An 18,984-nucleotide genomic window follows, 5' to 3' on the forward strand; every position below is an offset into this window, starting at 1 on the left:
TGGTAACAGCTCTGTCTTTTCCTTCCCGGGCCTCCCTCCGCTGTCACTGGCCTCAGGGGATCAGGACCACTGTGTATGAGGGAGGGTGCAGCGAGCAAAGGAAGGTCTTGCTGACCAAATGAAACCTAATGTACCCTCCCTCCCCACAGTTACCTTTAGAAGGGGCTACACACAGAGTTTATTTTTTCACATGGTGGGTTTTTTTTTTTTTCTCATCTTTTCTTTTTTCCTCCTTCACTTTGTTGGGGATTCATTGCTCATCGGAGGCTCTCACTTCCCTCTCGCAGTCCTAACTATGCAAACAAGTGGTGCGAACACGGGTGCATTCCCAAGCACCCGGGATGAGCGATTCGGTGGGATGTGCAGCCCCCCGTCCCCACCACGGGTCCCCAGCGGACGTGTCCCGCGGCAGCTCTGCCCTCTTCTCGATTTTGGAGGCTTTGGGCGGTCTCCTCTCCCGGACTCACGCAGGACACCCGTGTTTACCCCACACCACGCAGCAGAGGAGGCCCCGGGGCCGCCTCCGGACGCGTTTCCCCGCTTCCCTGTTCCGGATATGGGAAAACTCCGCCCGCACCCGGTCGTCCTGCTCCCTCGCTTCCCCTCGCAGAGGGGGACAGGCCACCTGCGGCCACCTGTGGCCACCTGCGGGCCAGCGCTCGCCGCCGTGCTCGCCCAGCGCCGCCTCCGCTGGGAGCCGCTCGCTCGGAGCAATTCCCACGGCAACCCAAGCTCGACCCCCTTCCCAAACCCCGCCTCTCGCCCTGCCCGCCCGCCGCCGCCGCTAGGAAATAGCCCGTGTGTAAACTCGACGTGTCCGGAAAGGTGCGCGCCGCCGTCGCTGGGGCTGCGCGGCCGGGCGCGCCGCTCGCCCGCCGGGCGCGATGCTGGACCCGTCCTCCAGCGAGGAGGAGTCCGATGAGGTGCTGGACGAGGAGCGGCGGGACGTGCTGGTGGTGGCGGGCGGCTCGTCGCGCTCGCTGCCGCCGCGCGACCCGCGGGCCCGGGAGGCGGTGGCGGCGCGGGCCGCGAGCCCCAGCCCGTCGGTGCTGAGCGAGGGCCGCGAGGAGCAGGAGCGCCTGCAGAGAGAGGAGCGCGAGCAGCGGCTCCGGCTGCAGCTCTACGTGTTCATCGTGCGCTGCATCGCGCACCCCTTCAACGCCAAGCAGCCCACGGACATGGCCCGCCGGCAGCAGAAGGTGAGACCCCCGCCCGCCCACCCGCGGGCGCTTCCGCGGCCGCCCCCGGGGCCGCTCGCCGCAGCCGCCCGGCCGAGCTGCCCCCGCGCAGCGCCGCGCAGTCCTGTCCGGCCCCGCCGCCAACTTCTGCTGCGCTCCGCTCCGCCCGGCCGCGGAGCCCTGGCCGCGCCGGGCCCGGCAACAGGTTGGCCCGGGAGGGACGCCCGGTTCGGCTCGGCTCGGTGCCGGAGCAGAGCGTTTGCGAGGCGCTTTCTGCCGGAACGGCAGCAGCGCAGCCCCCGGAAAGCGGCCGGCTGCGCGGGTGAAGTCCTTTAAGTTTTGAGAGCCGCGCTTAAACTCGCTGCCGGGAGCGACTGCGAGTGCAGAGCGCTGGCTTAAGGATGTGAGGGGTTTGCAGCGGGAGGGCGGGCGCGCCGGTGGTGTCTTGGCTCTTGGAGGGGTCGTGGCACCTGCCTCCTGCGGATAGATCCTCTTTGAACCATCTGTGTCCCACGCAAGCAAATTCAGCTGCCATTCAAAGCTGAAAAGGAAAGCTGTTTTGCTTCAAGGGCACGCTCTATACAGAGAAACTAGTAAAATGAAGGAGTGTGATGGGAATGACCTTCTAGGCAAGGCTAACCGAAATTGCTCTCTGCCTCCCGTGCACACCTGGTGAAAATTGCCAGGTGTGCTGTGTGTGTCGTGCACAGCGCCAGCTCTCCATCACCTCCATGCCAGTGAACACATAGAATGCTTAAAGTTTTGGACCGTGACCCTACGTTCCCTGATAATTCAGTTTTGAAATGTTTAGAATGTTCAGAAAAACATTTCGTATCTCTTTATTTTCTATTCAGTTCTGTTTTTCCTTTTTTTTTTTTTTTTTTTTTTTTTTTTTTAAAAAAAAGCCCTAAAGAAACACTTTCTGGAGGGATGTTGATAGGTTGCGAAAAAAGAATTCATTTCCACTTGGCTTTTTATGAGCTTGGTACTCCTATGTTGCTAAGGGTTTGTAAAATCCAGTGCTAACTGTTTTGGGGTGCCAGAATTATCGTGCCTGCTGTAGGTAATTCATTCTTAGTCAGTTCTTTGGCAAGGCAATTTGGTGATAGTAATAATATGATCACTGGAAAAGCATTTTGCTTTTTCATGAAGTTTTAGCTGTTTAAGCTGTGAAACTTGCAGGAGAATTTTTCATACACAAGAAGCCAAAAAAAAAGGAGAAAAAAAAAAGGACAAAATCTTGGTTTTTGTCCTTCATTCCCCAGCCCTCTCCAAAATAGAGTAATCAGAGAAATGATGTTTCAGCGGGACATCTTAGGGGTCATCAAGTCTGACCTCCTGCTTGAATTTAGACTGTTATCAACACCAGACCAGATCAGCTGCAGTTCAGTCTGGCTGAGGCTGGAAAGCCTCCAGTGACGAGAGGGATCCTGCAGCCTCTCTGTGTGACCTGCTCCAGTGCTGCCTTGTCCTCCTACTGAAGAATTTTTCTTGTAATGAACCTCCCAAGCTAGAAGTCATGGCTATCAAGCTCAGTAAACACCAAACACTTAGAAGTTCTTACTGGTTGTGTTCACTAAATACAGAAACTGTGTTTTAAGAAAAATTCAAGTATTAGTTAGATGAAGAGATGTGTAAAAGGCACTTACTGATCTTCAGCCCATACAGAGCATAATGTTTGTGGATTTACCTTAGAGGCAGTGAACTGCTGAACAATACAATTGACTTGATGTCTAACCTTAAACTGGTGCTAATTGCTATTTTTGAGTGATGTCTGAGTTTTGATTTGACTAATTTATTTGGAAATAGTGGTGGATTTTTTGTTTATTTTTCCTTTTTTTTTTTTTGGTCTGTTTTTGACATTTAACTGCAAATCTGGGATGATATTTTGTCTTTTGCTAATACTTACAATATCACAAAGGAGAAAGATAACAGGACATATAAGGCATAGATTTGTCACTCAACAGATATTGTTACAATACTCATACTAGAATAAAATTAGCTGCTGTATCTAGCTGAAAATGCACATGTCAAATAAAAATTAACTTTATATGGAAAACTTTTAGCTTAAGTTATTAGAATGCATACTTAATAGCACTGTATTATTGCAGTCCTACAACAGTGCTGTAATTGAGCACTTTTGTATCAACCTATTATGTCCAAGCTTTTRTTTATTATTTATTTTATTCAACCATGATATAATTACAGTAACTGAAAAAAAAGAGTTATTCTGTTTCATTGATCTGTTAATTGGCAGTTCATTCCACACATCATAAAAAGCCTTTAACCTATCTTAAATGCTTTAAGAAACAGTTATCTTTAAGGGGGAGGTTTATGAATGTCAAAGTTCTGCACCACTTAAGATTAGAATTACTCCTTTTATACTAGCTTGGAAAAGTATTTTCATGAGCAGGTGAGACAGCTGYATCACAGGCTACAGGAAACAAGAATGTTGCACTGCACGTAACTTCCCTCTCATATTGGTAAAAAGGCAAGGAAAAGATGATCCTTAGAGCAACACTAATTATACTATACTAATTATACTATACTTTTTCCCCACTGAGAAAAGAAATTGATGTTCATTCATGCAAATTGCTTGCCCACAGCTGCCTCTGTATGACGTTAAGCAAACTAATAGTATCTCCTAAATTAGAATTACACAGAAGATGGACTAAATGACTAGATGATCTCTAGAAGTCGCTTCTAACCTTAACCATTGTGTGTGTGATGTCAAGGTGCCCTTCTGCATGTTTTGGAGAGGTTTTCAGGAGGTAGATATCAGAAATGGTTTGGTGGTAGTCACTCTGTAGTGGCAGAGGCTGCGCTCTCCCTCCAGGTAATCTTTGTTTGGGGAAGAGATTTTATTTTATTTTATTTTTTGCAGCTTCCTCACCTGGTCTGTTAGCCTGACTAGCTGACAAAGCCCTGGGAACGCTGAGGGCTGCGTCCTCCGCAGCTTCTTCCTTTCTGTGATTCCCTATCATGCTTGAATTTCAGTCTGTGCACGCTTCTAAATGGGTAGAGTTTAATGGAGTTAAATTGCTAGATTTACTTAGAAGGTGTTTAACCAAATCTCATTTTAGCCTGTTTACAAAAAGGCCATGGATTCCTTACCATATTAGGTTATTTTTCATTTGAGAGCATAATGAGTTTTTTGACAGCCATTAAATTTTTCTGTAGAACGTAAAACTCAGAAAATGAACTACGCTATGTCCACTTTTGCACTGATAATTCTGTTTATACCGTTTTATATGATGTCTTCCATAGTCTCAAAAAAAAAAAAAAAAAAANTTTTTTTTTTTTTTTTTTTTAATAATACATATCATGAAAGAATGATTCTCCCTAGGAGTTACACTTCTTTGTAGAAGTAATGAAATATACATAAACATCTTTACTCTTGCTTGACAATCTGATATATTACCCAGTGAATTACTGAATATAAGGTAGCAGAACTGTCCCTGAATTTTGAGCTACCAGCAAATCTGATTTGGTAGTTTGAGATCATCCAAGAGTCCTATGAAGAAGTCTTCTTTCGTGCTGTAGCCACTGTGTTGTGTGCTACGTAGTGGCACCATGTCATCCTTAGGGGTGGGAAGGGAACAACCTAGGCTACATTATTTCTTGTTGTAAGATGTAAGACGATGTAAGACTTTTGCATGTGTGATAGCTAAAGATGTATTCTATACAGTAATACTGTCAAGGACTTACTGGATGAGTTTTCTAACACCCAAGATGTTATTCAGGTTGGTTTCTTACTCTCTTACCCTTTTGCTTCCTTTCTTATGGCTGCTATGGGGCTGTGTGTCTACCGTAAACTGGACTGAGATTATCCACGTGTGTTATTCAGCAAGAACTAGTGCATGTGGTGTTCATCTGCAGCAGAGGCATGACCCACGGTAGCGCTTGGCGAGGATCTGCGATGCCCCATGGACCCTGTGCCCAGCCCTCCGCACCAGTCTGGAATCATACACCAATACCATAATGCTTGTGCACCAGTAGTCTCTCCGATAACCTAAGAATAGTATCCGCCCTACTTGAGAGCAGAAGTAATTTGTTCTTTCTGCCAGTTCATTTGGCATATTGCTGAGCAAATATTGCAAAATGCAGTTTGCTTCTTTTTTTAATGTGGAACATATTATCCAGAAAGGGAATGAGATGGAATTCACATATCAAATATGCTCAATTGCACTGTCATATCAGTGAGGAAATGGTTTATAGTCTTTCTGACTTCTTATGTTTTTCTTGTTTCAGTAACATTAAAATTTACTATATGGGATCTTGAAACCATTACATTTAATGGATTGAACTATACTAGTGAATGTAAAGACTTTCAAATACAGGCAATGTTTCACTCTATTTCTGTATTTTCCTTTGTCCTTTTTCATCCTTCATTCTTTCTGCCAAGTAAAATTAGTTCAACTCTATTGTGATATATAAGATTAATTAAAAAAGAAAGGTAAGTAGTGTGATTTTAGGGGGAGAAAAAATCCATCGCAGTTAATTACAGCCGTGGTCTGTCAAATCTGGTAACTTTTTTCCAATACCTTATTCAATGTAGTTTAGCCCAAACTTTGGTGAAACACATACTTTTACATCTGTCTGCAGATTTTTTTACTCTGTAGTACTCTGTATATACTCCTAATATATATATACATATATAAAGAATATTCTTTTTAAGTATTCAGAGTGATTTGGTAACTTGCTATTACATCCTGAATTATTTTGGTTATTGGTGGATGTGAGGTAAAGATGGAGGAATAAGATAATACTGGAGATGTGAAATGGAAGCATGGGGTAATGATCTTTCACATTAACATAGCAAATTGTGCCAGAGATGAAGATAGCTCTAAAGAGTTTTGAATCTGTACTTAATTACACATTTTCCTTAGATATTTATGGACATTTGACCATGTGTTTTCCTAGCTTCTCGAGAAAGAATAATGCATCAATGGTGTATTCACCACCTTTGAATTCAATAAGGCCTTTATTCAATAAGATTTGTCTGTGTTTGGTTTGAAATTTTCGTTTTTTNTTTTTTTTTTTTTTTTTTTTTTTATGTGTCTTCTGGAATATATTTCAGAACTTTTCTACCTCCTCACTCCTCTTCCTTTCTACTCCAGCAAAGGAGAAGCCATAATTAGCTTAATCTCTTTCTTCTTCCTCCTTCTCTTCCACCCCAGCCAAGCTCAAAACACTCTGATCACCGAATTTAAATTCAGAAAGTTCATGGGCTTCATCTGGCAAAAAGAAATGGATTCTCAGTGAAGCTGCCTTCCATCAAGTGAAAATAATGTATGCGACATACATGCTCACTGAGCCAAGGAATAGGCGCCGATCCTAATACCTTTAGTTCATACCAGCCAATTCTATAAGTTTATAGACATACTCAATTCACAGACTGGGTGCCCAAGAGAGCTACTGTGTCTGGAAGATGGACCAGAATCCAACTTGCTTGGGTAGAAGGGACATCATCTAACAGCAAGGGTATCATTCTTCCTCAACATTTAAAATTTTTCTCTAGTAATCAGGTGGTCACACGGTAGTAATTCATGAATAGGAGGAAGTAATGCCCATATGCTAAGCAAGATTTCCTAATGTAATACATCAAGGTTGATAATTCAGATTTTACTTTGTTAGGCAATGAGTAAACAGGCTGTTTAAAAATAGTTAACTACATCAGTTTACTTCCTGAAATCATGCTGACTTTTTCCCTTTTGTTTCTCCTTTCTCCCGCCGTTCACACGTGAATAAAGCAAAAACATTGACTTCTAGTTACTACCTAAAAGTCAACCTGGTCGCACTAAGTAATGTCTTGTCATTTGAACTCCACGCATGTGTTCTTTCCTAACTTCCCTGCGTCACCTTCCTGTTTCTTGGACTTAACCACTAAAGGAGATGTTCCTAATGATATAGAGCCTTTAAATAACTTACAGGAAAGTGCCAGTAGTTAGGTAGGCTGAGCATGTTTTGGGAAGGAAAATAATCCCTTGGCTCCTGAGCCTGCTTTGTAAGATGTCTTTTTGCAGCCTTTTTTACTACTCTTACCTTCTAGATCATTTTATAAAAAAAAAAAAAAAAAAAAAAAAGTTTATCTCCCTCCTCACCCCACCACTTTGACAACACATGCTGGATGCATTTCAGTTAAGTTTATATATTAAGTTTTAGTAAATCCTGACAAAGCCCATTAAGATATAGGCCGACCTTGCTTTATATGTTTTGAGCTTATGTGCAAATGATTTCTTTTCCTTTCAGTCAGAACTTGCTGTCTGAGAAGGAAATTCCTGTCTGCACTGGGAATGCTGCTCACTGAAGACACTGGAGTCAGCTATGGATCACGGCTAAAAAATACTAATGGGTGTTCTGGTGAAGCAGCACCTTCTAGATACTGTGTCCATCATGACTTCAGTAGTGGCAGATGTCAGAGTTTTGATTTAATCTTAAACTGTTCTTCCCTGCCAGCTCAGCATTGATTAGTGCGGCTTGGCCAAAAGCGAGTCAATGTGCTGGGGAAACAAGTCTGGTAAATAGCTGTGTAATGAAGTGGATATCTAGGGACAGCAACAAGGCTGTAAATCTAGTTTTATTATGCGGAACAATTAATTCATCAGTGTCCTTGTTTGTTTTTGTTTTCCCTGCCCACTTTAGCTGATACTTGCTTTTTAAAGCCTTCTCTATTCCTTGCTAACTTCCTTCTCACAATCTCGCCTGCTCATTGCTGTGACACGTTCAGGTCTGGTACCAAAACATCTTATTTTTATTAGCAATTGCTCTACAGGAGGGAAGGAAGAGGGATGAGCAGCATCTGCCAAACTTCTGTTCCCCTTGCCTAGTGACTATCCCCAGTCCCTGCTTCTGCTTGGAAATGCTACCACCACACTGAATGCAGCCCAGTGCTTGTGAACTGCAGCTGATTCCCACAGGTTTCAGAATAGCAGCTGTGAAAAGTCAGTTTTTTTAGTTTGTTGCTGTGTGGGGGAAACTCTGAGCAGCAGAAGAGGGAATGTTTGTATGTGAATATAGTCTGTATCAGTTTAGTTTTGTGTTTTGAAGGTTATTTTCATAGCCTTAAGCACTGAAGTACTTTTTTTTTCTAATGCATCTTAAATTATGTAAAAATTGCTGCTTGTGCAGAGGAACTTGCTTGCTTCTGGTTCTTATGTTGCACGCAAAAGAAATAGCTTCTATATGTCCTCAAGCATGTTTACTTGTATGCATAAGTGTCAGAATGTTCCTGAGTGTTTTTTCTTGTCAGGAAGAGGAAAAGCACTAACTAACAGCCTTGTGAAGAATGACCAGACCTTCACTAAGTACTTCTTTTACTCCCTGGCCTGGTGAAAACACATTAAAATCAGAGAAGGTGATTGTACAAGGGTTTTTTTTTTTTTTTTTTTTTTTTTTCGTTTTTTTTTTTTTTTTTTTTTTTTCCAGATCTATTTTCATATTTCTCTCTCACTTTATTTCTTCATTTATATGTTCAGTGCTTTGGCTGTGAAGCTCTGAAAGTAAAGACAAGCAGCTTCTGATTAATGCAACACAAAAGTAAAGGAAGGAGACTCAAGCTGTCCTATTTTGAACAATAATCCTTAGATCAGGATTTCAAGAGGACTTAATTTGGCCTTGGAAAAGGGCACTAAAGAAAGGATAAACCTCAGTGTGTAAATGCAGTCATCAAAAAGATGATGTACAGAGTACAGTGTTTGAAGAGTTAGGAGAGAAGTGGAAATCAGTGGTAGAGTTTCATGGAGTGACTTAAAGCTGTTAAAGTGGGTGGGACTGAATTAATTTTGGAGTAGAGGATCTCTTTAGCAAGGAAAATGACAAAGTGAAAAGAGGAATGAATTTGTAGAAGAGAAATCACTTTGCTGGGACAGTTTTCTTCAGCATGAAACAAAATGAAGGAGAAAGATACTGAGGGTAAGAGTTTGCAGGGAAGATACTAAGCTAGGAAAAAGAAGACGAGGATTAAGCAGGAAATAAGATAATAGACTGAACATCAGTGTTAGTGTAATGAAGAATAGTAAGGGTAAATAGGCATTGAGAAACTGAAAGCTCAGGATTTGGATTTCATAGCAATCTGAGTGGTAGGATATGATGGGCTTGGTGAAGACAATGTTTTCATGGTCTCAGAGATTTTCTGCAGAAGCTTACAGTTGTTTTATCTATTTCCTTTTATAGTGTATTCATGAGCTTTCTGTATTTGGAAAAAAAAAATCTCCAGGCGGTATATGCCAAATATTTATCTTGCTAGCTTTTGTTCAGGAGCATCCCCACTTTTTGTCTATTGCTCTTAGGCAAATGAAGGCTCTTCCTTCATTTATTTCTAAATTATATATTCTAAGGCCTTGTAGCAAGTTACTGGTGGCTATTTCTCATACAAAAGTGTCCTAAGAATGTTTCAATATTACAACTGTTTAGGGCATCAAATATTCATTAGTGTTAAAATATTAATATTGACCACTTTTTCATTTTGATCTCCTTACAGATGGAGTATAACCTAGAACAAAAGAAATTAAAATATATAAAAAAGAAGTGCTTGTTTGGTATAGATGTGATATTAAAACATCGTAGTGATCAGTTCCCTTCTGATTCCTTCTTCTCCAATGACATAAAGGTACAGGATTTTTCACTTCTTTACCAATAAGGATTGGAAACAACAAACAAATACTGACATTATTTGGAGACAGAACTTAACAAGCTCCATCAATAATTTTAGGCTGGATATTGCCCTTGGTCCTAGTCTGCTTGTTTTCATTTTGGGGTGACTTAATACTAAATACAAATATTGTTATGGTACAGCTTGTCTGGGAATTATGCAGTCTGGTTAACCTATGGGTATATATCCCTTAGATATGTTTTGCTCGTGTGCTGCTGGAAATGAAATTGGTAAAAATATAAATGAGTGCCATTCATGCCTTTGTCATTTAATGGTGATTTCAGAATATTTCAGAATATTTCAGAATATTTAAGGTTGGAAGGGACCTCTACAGATCATCTAGTCCAACCTTCCTGCTCAAGCAGGCACACCTAGAGCATGTGGCACAGGGTGGCATCCAGGCGGGTTTTGAAGACCTCCAGAGTAGGAGACTCCACAACCTCCCTGGGCAGCCTGTTCCACTGCTCTGTTACCCTAACAGTAAAGAAGTTGCTCCTCACCTGGAGACGGAACTTCCTGTGCTCCAGCTTGTGGCCATTACCCCTCGTCCTATCGCTGGCCACCAGTGAGAACAGCTTGTCCCCTTCCTCCCTGCATTCTCCCTTCCTGAACTTATACATATTAATCATATCCCCTCTGAGCCGTCTCTTCTCCAGAGAAAAAAGGCCCAGCTCACTCAGCCTCTCTTCATACGAGAGATGTTCCATTCCCTTAATCATCCTGGTTGCCCTTCTCTGGACCCTCTCCAGAAGCTCCACGTCCTTCCTATACTGGGGTGCCCAGAACTGAACACAGTACTCCAGGTGCGGCCTCACCAGAGCTGAGGAGAGGGGCAGAATCACCTCCCTTGACCTGCTGGCAACGCTCCTCCTGATGCAGGCTAGGATCCCATTGGCCTTCTTGGCCACGAGGGCACACTGCTCACTCATGGTTAACTTAGTGTCAACCAGGACTCCCAGGTCCCTCTCCGTGGAGGTGCTTTCCAGCAGGTTGCTACACAAGATCTGTTGCCAAGTAGTATCAGTTTGAGGTGCCTTCTGTGGTTATTGTAAGTACAACTCTCTCTCATGCACACGGTTTCTTGTGTGGTTAGCACCTTTCTGCACTATTGCTATCGCGAGATGAAGGTTTGTTTGCTCCTTGTCACCCACAGGCACAGGGTGGTGGATTAAGGAATAGCACTTGCTTTAGAGCTGAGACCTCTTCACTTTCTAAATTGCGAGGAAGGGCAAGGATGCACTGAAAAGGACTGCGTATTATCTGTGGTCTTTGCTTCACTGTTCTTCAAAATTACACTGAAGAAACTGTATTACAGAGGTCTTTCTATTACTTTAATATGACTTCTTGTCTTCAGGTGAAAAGCATTATGTAAGAATGAGAAGTATTATATGATTAAAATGGAAACAATTATTAAAATGTTCACAGAATTACTGTTTAGTGATATGCTGGATATTTATCCTCTAATACATTATTAATACATTAATTTTCTAAGTACAGTTGGTCAAAACTCACTCTAGAATGGGTTTTAAGAGGTCACAGATATGTGATAAAATCACTAAGCCACCAAGTGCTGTGTATGACCCTCTCTCCATATTACAAAGCCATGCCTATTACAAGTACACTTAATTATGCATAGCAGCACACAGGGGAAAGAGGCTGCACAGGCTGGTAGAGTTCTTCCAGTATTATAAAAATGTATGTCTAACCCCACCTGTTTTAGTTTGCTAATCCATGCTTGACGGTGCTAATGCATGGACCATAATCCCTGCCTGATGGACAGTGGCCGTAGCTGTTGTGCCATAAGTGTGAAAGTACGATTGGATGAAATAATTGAGACTTTTTAAAAGTAAGGCCATCTCCAAAGCTACCAGACTTTCGCCAGTGACAACCACACTGCATGCATTAACATTTTAGCTTCAATCAGGACTTTGCTGTAAGTCACCCGTCTTCTGGTCTCCACTTACAGAGTCCTGGTTTGTATCTTGGGGCAAACACAACCTGGTGTGTAAGAACAAGATCTATGTTTGTGTGTGTGACAGCAAACCAGCAGGTATATTGCAGGACTGCATTAAGCTTGTGTGAACAAACTAGAGATAGGCTGAAAAAAGCTTCCTGAAATGCATTTAGCTCTTCAACATCGACTGCCTCACTTTATGGAGTCAATCCTATTGGGTCACATTGGTTGCCTATGAAGATTTAACTTCAGAGCAGAGAGAGTCAGTCAGATTTACAATAAAGCATCTAACACAGAGTCAAGAGAGATAACTGGAACCTAAATGAGATAAATAAGTATCGCAAGGCAATCTCCTACTTGAGTCAGTAAAGCAGGATAGAATATGCATTGCTAACATAAAAACAGCTGAAGTAACTAAGTAATATATTCTTGCTATGCCTGAAGTTAATTAGGGGCAATAAACTGCCCCTAATTACTAGAAGTGTGGGATCCTCAACAGAGCTCTCTAGGATGCTAATTAAAAGAACTGATTATAAGAAATAGTATGCATAATTAATGACTGGGAAATGATTTTCAAGAACATCTTCAAACAGCAAATAAAGTGCCCTTGGAAAATATTGTGACACCCTGAGTCATCCACTGAATCTAATCCAGCAGATAGACTTGAACTGATTTGCAAGAGGTTTCTGTGCTTCTGCTTTCTAATGCTGAAGTAGGGATTAATGTGGGCAGTGTGACAGGTAGAATAGAAATACTATTTCCATTTTAACTCCAGATACTCTCACAGAGTTATGTAGGATTTTGATGGGACAAGCTTTTGAAATATACTGAGCAGACAAGGTGTGTCTCTGGTAGTTGGCGTCGCGCTCAATTGCTGTCTTTGCAGTTGAGGCAGCTGTTATGCTTGGAGAAGACCTGTGATTAGCATCTTTTCTTTACCGATTACTAGCACATATATATGTGTGGCAACCAACTGGACTGTGATTTCTGTTTTTTAGTTCTTGCAATGTTCAGATTATTAGGTTTTCATTCAACAGGAGAAAAATGGTTCTTCCTTAGATTTCTTCTTAGGTTTAAAGATTTCTTCCTTACAAAAATCTGAATTAATGACCGTTTCCACAGCTCACTTATACTTAAATACATCCAGCTCTTAAACAGGCTAATCTGAGGTCTGTTAAATTTTTACCCAGACACTTGTTTTTGGTGCTTAATTGGAAACCTCTTCAGTTGTAGCCTTCAGATGTAGCTAACAGCCTTGCTCCTCAGTTATTCTGATATATTTATAGGAATTTAGATGAGAAATGACAAAGCTACTTGAAAATTATATTTTCCTCTGTGCAATTTCCTATCTCAATTTTGAGTGTCTGCCAGAGGCCAGGTGGGAAGTTGGAGGTGCACTGTGGCATTTGTTTAAGTAACGAGGAATTCGGACAAAGCCACAGCCCTACGATGTACCCCCAGACAAGCATTAGGTTTAATTCTCGCATTTCAGTGTGTGAGCATTGCAAGTGTAGGGGGAGGGAGGCAAAGGAGCCTTTGGTTTCTTGGTGTAAGCGCTCTTGTTGAGCACCATCTGGGGTTAACTTGCTGCTAGGACGTGAATCTTGTGCCAGTGTTTGGTAGTAGATATTTTTCCTCTGCTCTTCATATGTCTGCACTTTTGTGTTTTTACCTTTGCTCAATCTATTAGCAAGAGTTATAGAATGAAACTCCCAGTAATGTCTGTACACATAAGTTTTGACAGATACTCTGTTTTGTTTCACAGTTCAGTACTGTTTTGTTTCACAGTTGCAGTACCATTACTCTGAAAGCATGCAATAAGGAAGCAAAGATATTCCTATGGCTTTTATTATTAGTAAAATGTTTCATTTTTTCATTTCAGAATTGACCTAGTCCCCTAAGGCTAGCTCAGAAGGTACCCTGTGGAATATAGTACACTGAGTTTCTGCTCTCTCAGTTAAAGATATGCAACTTAAATATTCATTTTTTTATTGCTTTTGAATCAGATTTATACTTCGACTGGAGAAATTTGTTCTACATTGAAACATAGCCTGTGTTTCAGTAGCATGGTTCTCAGTATGAAGGATAATTTGTTTTCAATTTGTATCTTTTTACTGCTGTTGGACAAATAATTAGTTCCAACCGGAAAATAGCTATCCCGATTGTATGTCTAAAAATATATATATTTTATTGCGCATCTGTGCACACAGCAGTGTTTTCCCCACCTTGACTTTAATAAGGCTACAGAGCACCTAGCACAACTCTCAGAAGCCACTCTTTGAAAGAAGTTATCCTGTATTATTTTTAATAGTGATATGGTTACAGCAAAAGAGCTTCTTCGTAAGAGTGATCAAAATCACACAGAAACAGTGCTAATAAGACAAATGAGATATCACTCAAGCTGTTCCAATGTGGCTGGAGAGAATCTGGGAAGAGGTAGGAGATGTTGAAGCTTGGAGTAGCGCAGGTGGTGAATGGTGCAAGTCCATTCTAGACTAGAGTGCTGGAGATACTGGAAAATTAGTAGAGTTTAGTGTTAACATCAGAAGGAAACAGGTAGCCTCTAACCTTTTTAAAAGGGTGAAGGATTCAGAGTGAGAAATTAGCTGCTTTTCTCATCTGAGTGAACCCATCTTTGGCCAATATGCACATTTTTATATTTAAGGCAAGTATTCTGGACTGCAGCCAGTCGTTTGACACTGTCCCTCACAGCATCCTCATGGGCAAGCTCCAGAGATGTGGGATAGATGAGTGGACGGGGAGGTGGATTAGGAATTGGCTCAGTGGCAGGGTGCAGAGAGTGGTAGTCAGTGGCGCGGAGTCCAGTTGGAGACCTGTAATTAGCGGTGTACCCCAGGGGTCGGTCCTCGGTCCGGTCCTGTTCAACTTATTCATTAATGACCTGGATGAAGGGCTGGAGGGCTCCCTCAGCAAGTTTGCTGATGATACCAAACTGAGAGGAGTAGCCGATAGCCCTGAGGGCTGTGCTGCCATCCAGAGGGACCTGGACAGACTGGAGGACTGGGCGGCGAGAAATCTTATGAAGTTCAACAAGGGCAAGTGCAGGGTCCTGAACCTGGGGAGGAATAACCCCAGACACCAGTACAGATTAGGGGTTGACCTGCTGGAGACCAGCCCCACAGAGAGGGACCTGGGTGTCATGGTGGATGACAAGATGACCATGAGGCAGCAGTGTGCCCTGGTGGCCAAGAAGGCCAACGGGATCCTGGGGCGCATTAAGAAGAGTGTCTTCAGCAGGTCAAGAGAAGTGATCATCCCCCTCTACACAGCCCTGGTGAGGCCACACCTGGAGTACTGCGTCCAGTTCTGGGCTCCCCAGGACAAGAGGGATGTGGATCTGCTGGAGAGAGTCCAGCGCAGGGTTACGAGGATGATCAGGGGCCTGGAACATCTGCCCTATGAGCAAAGGCTGAGAGAGCTGGGTCTGTTCAGCCTGGAGAAGAGAAGGCTGAGGGGGGACCTGATCAGTGTCTATAAATACCTCAAGGGAGGCAGTGAGGAGGAGGGGGCCGGCCTCTTTTCAGTGGCGGCCAGCAATAGGGCTAGAGGAAACGGCCACAAACTGAGGCACCAAAAGTTCCACAGGAACTTAAGGAAACATTTCTTGACAGTGAGGGTGGCAGAGCCCTGGAGCAGGCTGCCCAGAGAGGTTGTGGAGTCTCCTTCTTTGGAGATCTTTAAAACCCGCTTGGATGCAGCCCTGTGCCACGTGCTATAGGTGACCCTGCATGTGTAGAGGGGTTGGACTCGATGACTTCTGAGGTCCCTTCCAACCTTAAGCATTCTGTGATTCTATAATCAAGGGATGTTTATTCACTGTAGCCATAATGTACCAGATTCATGTGATTAAAAAAAAAAAAAAAAAAAAAAAAAGAACTTAAGATATTCTCAAGATTGGCTAGTGAATTTAGAACATATTAAAATATTGAAATAACTCATTTGATTTTGTATGGCAAGTAAGCCAGTAAGTGCCACAGGTATGAAAGAGCCAGGAAGATCAAAATGGACTAAAGTAACAGATGGTGTTTAATGATTTTTAAGGAAATTCATAACATTGTGATTACTTCCAAGCAGAATGAATAAGGCATAAAGTTTTGTGTGCAATAGCTTCTAAACTGCTCTATAGGTGTGTGTTTGCAAATTATGTACATATAACTGAGTGAAGCAAAATATGAATCTCTTTTGAAGGGAAAAAGAGGAATATCTGTCTATATGTTTCCCCTCTAGCATCTGTTAAAGCAGGTATTTACCCACCTGCCAGCTCAGAAGGTTTGCTCTGTATCGTGTACGAACAAGTGAGTTTCACTGGGCAACTGTGTTTCCTCTCATTAAGCCTGTAGGGACACTTGTTTAATTAAATGTTTTGTCATCCTACAGCTCATCTTCTTAAAAACAAAACTTCTGTGCATCAGGTACACCTGTTAAACACAGTGATATATGGTGACTATTGCAAAGTATTTCTTCGCTGAGTGAAGAAAAGTTTACCTCACAAAATAACTGCAGAGCTGCTGATTGGCTTCAACGTGCACGAAAGCTGCTGCATATCTTAGGGGGGCACCAAAGTGGAAGGAACCTCCTGTGCTGAGACAGCCTTATATCCAAAAGCAACCATTTTATCTCTTGTAAACAGGTAAAACTTCAGCTTAAAGCTAGTCGTCCACACTGGTTTTTGTTACCCTAATACTTGTATCCTAATGGTGGTACCTTAATACCCTAATACCCTAATACTGGATGTATTTGTAGTTTGTGTTACACCCATTTTTGGTTCTGCCAGCTCTGTTCCGCAGTTAAAATAACACCTTTTTCTCTGTGAAGGATTTAATGAAGAGCAGTGCCCTGTTTCATTACATTAAACGACTCAAGCTTTGAAGCACTTCTCATGCATTTTGTCTCTTTCTTCTCCTCTGATCTCAGTCCTTGCTCTGTGTCCTTGTGGATGGTGTTACTGCTTGCTCTCTCTTGCTGCCTTTCATGTTGGCAGTTTGTCTGGGGTGTGCTGACCCGGTGCATCCAAGCGCAAAGCAGTGATGAGAACGAGTGGTGAGAACGGATCCAGCAGAACTCCTCATTGGTCCGTGCGTAACGTGTCTGACTTCCATGAGTTCCATCCACCTTTGCTGCTGCAGCTGTCGTGTTGCATGTGTCTCCCAGTGTGGGGGTCTCACTGTTTCTGTTTGACAGGACATCCCAGCCTTGATTCAGCAGATTTCAGTATCATCTTCCTATTCTCTCTGGAATAGCCAATAGGGAAATACTACATTTATGATTAATTCCTAGATATAGCACTCTAGAAATCTGCAGCTACCCTTCCTGAGGTTTGTTTTTTCTCCTTTAACACTTAACCTCACTCTTTTTTAAAAAAGCTTTTTTTCCCCTTAGTGGCAGTATTTCAGCTGCTTTGTTGACCAAATACGATCTGTTGTAATGTTTTAGCCAGAAAACATGAACAAAAGGTGAACAGATAATTTGATTTCCTAGTGTTTATAATAATTCTGGTAGGCCCAGGACTTTAGGTGAATTTTCTTTAGAAATCTGCCTCCATTGCTGCCCAGATAGTCTGGCTCTCTACCTATTTCTAATATACTTTTCCTGAGGAGTTTATGCAGCAGGATCTCATGCCTCTCTTTGGAAAGCGGATTTCTGGGCAAGATGCTGGACCATTTTCAGACTTTCGACCTAGGGAAATTCTAAGCTGCCTCATTCAGGTCTCTGAACTTTTCAATCAATGACTGAAGTGACTAGATCCTCTCAATTCCATGACACAGCGAATAAATTATCACTTGTCAACGTTCACACTAAGAAAGATCTTTCTGACAAAACACAAGCTGCCGAGACTGGATTCATGCTCAGTAGCCACGCAGATCAGCAAACTCTCAAAAAAATTCAGTGCTGCAGTGATAGAGAACAAAGACAGCTTATAAATTGTGTTTAGCCAAGCTACTGTTGAAAGTCCTGAGTTGCAGGTAGCCGGGTAGCTGCTCAAGGGGCTGTTCTGGGATTCTGCCAAGGCCAAGTCTGGCAAGCCATGGAGCAGAGTGTTCGCAAACATCTGCTGGGTCAAGCTTTTAATTGGCCACGGGAAGCAAAGTGGTCAGGGCATGCTGCTTTCTCTGCAGTGCTTCTAGCCCTGTGAAGGTCTTTGAATATGGCTTGCATGCTGTTAGCAGGCAGCACATGTAACAACACAACTATGCTGTGGCATTTGGAAGTTAATTCAGCTAAAATATCATCTGATATACTTGAGTCAATGTTTTTGTTTTCAAATCCACGAACATGTACACACGTTCTTCTGTCTTGCAGCAGCATAAATCCATGCTTCCCTCCTAACTTCCTTTGACATTGCAACTATATGGCAGAACTGATGATATCAACATGCAACTTCTGTGTCTAGCTCATCTTTCGATCTTGCCTGTAATGCTTTAATTCAGGTGGCTCCTGACTTTGGAGAGTTCCAAGGAGCCTTAGCCTGCCGGCCTTACTCCTGCTCAGCATTTCTACATAATCCAACTTTTCAGAGAAGCTCATACAAAGAACATACCTTGCAATAGCCTAAGATCAGCCGTTATTTCTTCGCTGCTTGGAGACAGTGCTCACACTTACAGTAGAGACCCAGCGAATCATTTTGAAACTCTGATTCTTGTTCCTCTGAGGTTTACTTGCACAGGGTCAAGCATGCCTCATTCTCCATAACTCTCCACCATTTCTTACACTGGATTTCACAGAATAGCATGTTTATTTTATTTTACTCTGTTTCAGGACTGTGTTTTCTTGACTTCTGTGCTAGAAGCAAGAAATGTGTTGGAAGGAAAGAGATATGCTATTGAATCACCTGTAGTTTAGGTAAAACAGCACAGAATTTAGAGCTGGAAGAATAAATTTAATCTCACTTTTGACTAGGCAGATTTGTGTTCACTTCAGTCCTTTATTATTAAGCCACTTAGTCAAAACATAAAAGATGGAGAAGTACTGGTCCTCTGCCTTCAGTTTGCAAGTAACAGAGATGCTGAAAGTTGAGTATGTATTAACATATGTGTATATAATCATCAGTAAGAAGTTAGGAAGGGAAATTGCATCTCCAGGGCGCTGGTTGATCTTTTTTTCTGTGCATAGGCTAGAGATAAGTGGAACATGCTATGAAATCTGTTACCCTACCAGGTCTTAGGACCTTTTCTGCTTGT

At 42.4% G+C, this 18,984-nt stretch overlaps 1 protein-coding gene across 5 annotated transcripts in view; it reads left to right on the forward strand.

Annotated features, from left to right (window-relative positions):
• The first annotated feature begins 884 nt into the window (after positions 1 to 884).
• The window catches only part of CADPS2 (calcium dependent secretion activator 2), a 276,456-nt gene continuing 258,356 nt past the window's right edge, over positions 885 to 18,984 (forward strand). For 4 of the 5 annotated variants that reach the window (XM_026051658.1, XM_026051660.1, XM_026051659.1 and 1 more), the window contains exon 1: positions 885 to 1,199. In XM_026051658.1, coding sequence (XP_025907443.1) covers positions 885 to 1,199 — 315 coding nt within the window. The remainder of the gene's footprint in view (positions 1,200 to 18,984) is intronic. The other variant, XM_026051662.1, reaches the window with a different exon arrangement.

The sequence above is a fragment of the Nothoprocta perdicaria genome, unplaced genomic scaffold (genome assembly GCF_003342845.1).
Source record: "Nothoprocta perdicaria isolate Ctin4 unplaced genomic scaffold, notPer1 scaffold_79, whole genome shotgun sequence".
Lineage (NCBI taxonomy): Eukaryota > Metazoa > Chordata > Aves > Tinamiformes > Tinamidae > Nothoprocta > Nothoprocta perdicaria.